At 61.6% G+C, this 2440-nt stretch overlaps 1 protein-coding gene across 1 annotated transcript in view; it reads right to left on the bottom strand.

Moving 5' to 3' along the window:
* Positions 1-2169, bottom strand: part of PACSIN1 (protein kinase C and casein kinase substrate in neurons 1) — a 3449-nt gene extending 1280 nt beyond the window's left edge. Inside the window, exons 1-6 of the mRNA XM_035893784.1 lie at positions 2016-2169; positions 1638-1873; positions 1314-1469; positions 786-961; positions 350-470; positions 142-266 (exon numbers count right to left, since the gene is read on the bottom strand). Coding sequence (XP_035749677.1) covers positions 142-266; positions 350-470; positions 786-961; positions 1314-1469; positions 1638-1873; positions 2016-2109 — 908 coding nt within the window. The 5' untranslated portion in view covers positions 2110-2169. The remainder of the gene's footprint in view (positions 1-141; positions 267-349; positions 471-785; positions 962-1313; positions 1470-1637; positions 1874-2015) is intronic.
* Between the last annotated feature and the right edge of the window lie 271 nt (positions 2170-2440).

Below are 2440 nucleotides of genomic sequence, written 5' to 3' on the forward strand. Positions count from 1 at the left end.
CCCTGCGGTGGGGGGGAGGGAGGGGGAGGAGCCATCAGAGTGGATCAGGGGACGGCAGGGTGGGCAGGCACCGTGTGTCACAGACAACTGGGAGGATGCTGTGGCTTTCCCATGGCATCTCCCCTCCACACTGGTCCTCACCTCCCACGCTCGCCCGCTGGCGCCCCTGTCTCGCCCACGCTGCTGGTGTTGGTCAGGGTCACCCCCTCGCCCTTCTTCTGCTTCTCCTTCCGTGTTATCGTATGCGTCAGGTCCGGGTTCCACTCCTGCAAGCACAGAGCAACTGGCCCCTGAGTGCATGGGCACCCCATGGGGCTGCCAGCACCCCAGCTGGGCTGCCCAGCCTCACCTCAAACTGGGGCCAGTTCATTGGCATCCCAGGGCCACTGGTGCTGCGGAACCACCGGAGATCCTCCTGCGCATCCGAGAGGCGGATGGTCTGCTCCAGCTCCCGGTAGACGTTGGCATAGCTGCGAGAAGAGACACGGGTCGGGGTGCTGTGGGTGGGGGTGAACGCTGGAGGGGTCCCCCGGGGATGGGGGACATGACCGGGTTGTGTCACCTCCTACAAGCCACTGGGGGGCACCAGGCTCCTGCACAGCCCTCTCGCCACTCTGGTACCTCTTGGTGACCATCGTGTTGGCCAGGAACCCCTCTCCCTTGGATTACAGGGGATGGGTTGTCCTGGAAGCACTCGGTCCCTCCAGGACTTGGTTTGCTTTCCAGGCAGCACAAGGAGACCTTGTGTGGGCACTTTCTGTGCAGCCAGCACAGGAGGCACCTACCTGCTGCTCTCGGCCAGGTTCAGGTGCCTCTTGATGTCCAGAAGCACTTCCTTGAGAAAGTTGAGCCTTTTCTCCTCAAACTGCTGGCACTGCTCAAAGACCTGCTCCATGCTCTCGATGTACTGCGGGGTGCACTTGTTCAGCTCGTCCAGCACCTTCTCGTACTTCTCCTGAGTCTGCAAAGGCACAGGAGGGTACCTTGGTTATACCTCGAGCACCTCAGAGGCCCTTTCTGGGTGCTGAGAGGGTCTGGTTTGTGGGTCACCATGCTGGGGAGCTCAGATTGAGCCAAGAGCCTCTGTGGGTGAAATCAGTCTGGCTGCCGGTGAGATTTTGCCCAAGTAGGAGGGGTAAATCTCTGCTCTGCTCACACCTGCCTGAGCACTGCCTGCAAGCCCTCACCCTTCCACAGGAGCATAGGGATGGGAAAATGGGAATCAATGGGGGGAAAAAGGGATGTGGTGGCCATTTCCATTGGTTTTTCTTGTCCGATGCCCTGTGAGCCTGGAGCAGGGCAGCGGCTCGCACCTTTTGCACATCTTGCTTGCACTTTTCCACTTTGTCCTGAAGCTTCTTCTGCTGCTCGGGGGTGTTGGACTGCTCCGCCTTGCTGTTGGCTTCCCGGGTCATTGCCAGCTTCTCCTCCTTGCAGGCCAGGTGGTAGGCTTTCTTGGCTGTCTCCAGCTGTGGAGAAGAGGGAGAAGACACATCAGGGTAGCAGTCACAGCCCCCTGCCCACCCCTCTGCCTGTGGGGAGGTGCCACCGGGCTCCCCCCGCCTGGACTGGGCACCCAGAGCAGGAGCTGGGAGATGGCATGGGTGCCCTAGGACATGCTGTGCTTCTCCTCTCACCTCCTTGAGCTTCTTGGCCCAGGGCTTCTGGGCTTTCCGGAAGCCGTCCTCAGCCTCCTTGGCCTCCTTGAAGCCCCCCATGATCTGCTTGTGGTAGGCGTCCTTCTGCCAGTTCTTGACTTTCTCGAAATCGTCATTCAGCAGGCTGTTCTTCACCTCCTGGTGCAGCTCACTCACCTTGTCTGCCTCTGTCATGATGGCACCCCATGCCTTCTCCAGGCTGCCATACTGGGGACCTGGGGGGCGGAGGGGACAGCCGAGTGTCACTCCACCACCCTTACCCCCTCTATTTCTACCAGGGGCAGTTGCGATGGTGCACAGGGACCCATGGGACCCAGGTGTCCTGGGGGGAGCCTCCCCCTGGAGAAGCCATGGTACCTTTCTCGATGAGCTGCCTCCACCGCTTGGACCAGTCGGTGAGCTGCTGGGCATAGGACTTCTCGATCTTGGCCCGCTCGTGCATGCAGTTCATGAGGTCATTGCAGAGCCGGTGCCCATCATCGATCCGCTTCACCGTGCGCTTGTAGTTCCCCACCTGGGAGGGGGACGGGGACAGGGACGGGGATAGGGACAGGCAGGCATGGGAGCTGTGGCCGGGCTGCCTGGCTCAGCCCCAGCTGGTCCGGGGTGGGGATGGGGGAGCACCAAGGGGTGCAGGGAGGGAGCTTTTGCTTTGGGGCTGCTCAAACCCAGCTCCTTTCAGTCCCCTCCATCGCTCTGCGCCCCTCGGGGACAGCCAAGCTGGAGACCTCCAGCAGAGCTGGCTGGGACACCCGAGCCACAGCCGCAGGGATGCCCGCAGG

This window comes from Egretta garzetta, unplaced genomic scaffold (genome assembly GCF_000687185.1).
Source record: "Egretta garzetta isolate BGI_Z169 unplaced genomic scaffold, ASM68718v1 scaffold105, whole genome shotgun sequence".
Lineage (NCBI taxonomy): Eukaryota > Metazoa > Chordata > Aves > Pelecaniformes > Ardeidae > Egretta > Egretta garzetta.